Source organism: Rhincodon typus, unplaced genomic scaffold (genome assembly GCF_021869965.1).
Source record: "Rhincodon typus isolate 14 unplaced genomic scaffold, sRhiTyp1.1 hic_rhity00000054, whole genome shotgun sequence".
NCBI classification, from domain to species: domain Eukaryota; kingdom Metazoa; phylum Chordata; class Chondrichthyes; order Orectolobiformes; family Rhincodontidae; genus Rhincodon; species Rhincodon typus.
This window is the reverse complement of record NW_025965692.1, coordinates 223,233-223,606: the sequence shown is the minus strand read 5'-3', so window position 1 is coordinate 223,606 and position 374 is coordinate 223,233. Positions and strand designations below refer to the sequence as shown.

Sequence of the window (374 nt, the reverse complement as noted above, 5' to 3'; positions counted from 1 at the left end):
GACAGTGGGGGGGGAAAGAGAGAGAGAGACAGAGAGTGTTGGGGATGGTCCCAGAAGGAAGAGCCAGCTCTGAAGGCTTTGGGTCTGCCTGGAGCCCCAGGAGCCCAGTATCTCAGCTCCAGGAGTCAGCCCCAGGCCGGGAGCACGGGGAAGGTGTCCGTACTCTCACGGAGAGGGTCAGGGAGAGAGAGTGAAAACCGACAGGGCCCTCCTGCTCACGGTGCGTCGACAGCTCTGTCCACACCCACGGTCTGGGGGATCTCACTCAGATCACGTCCAATTATCTCATTCACTGCAGGACAGGGACAGCACGGGGTTAGATACAGGGTAAAGCTCCCTCTACACTGTCCCCCCCATCAAACCCTCCCAGGGAC

General features: G+C 60.2%; 1 protein-coding gene across 2 annotated transcripts in view; it reads right to left on the bottom strand.

Moving 5' to 3' along the window:
* Positions 1-6: 6 nt before the first annotated feature.
* Positions 7-374, bottom strand: part of LOC125488184 (nuclear factor of activated T-cells, cytoplasmic 3-like) — a 2,790-nt gene continuing 2,422 nt past the window's right edge. For both annotated transcript variants that reach the window (XM_048621112.1, XM_048621113.1), the window contains exon 3: positions 7-292. In XM_048621112.1, the coding sequence (XP_048477069.1) occupies positions 216-292 (77 nt within the window). In that variant the 3' untranslated portion in view covers positions 7-215. The remainder of the gene's footprint in view (positions 293-374) is intronic.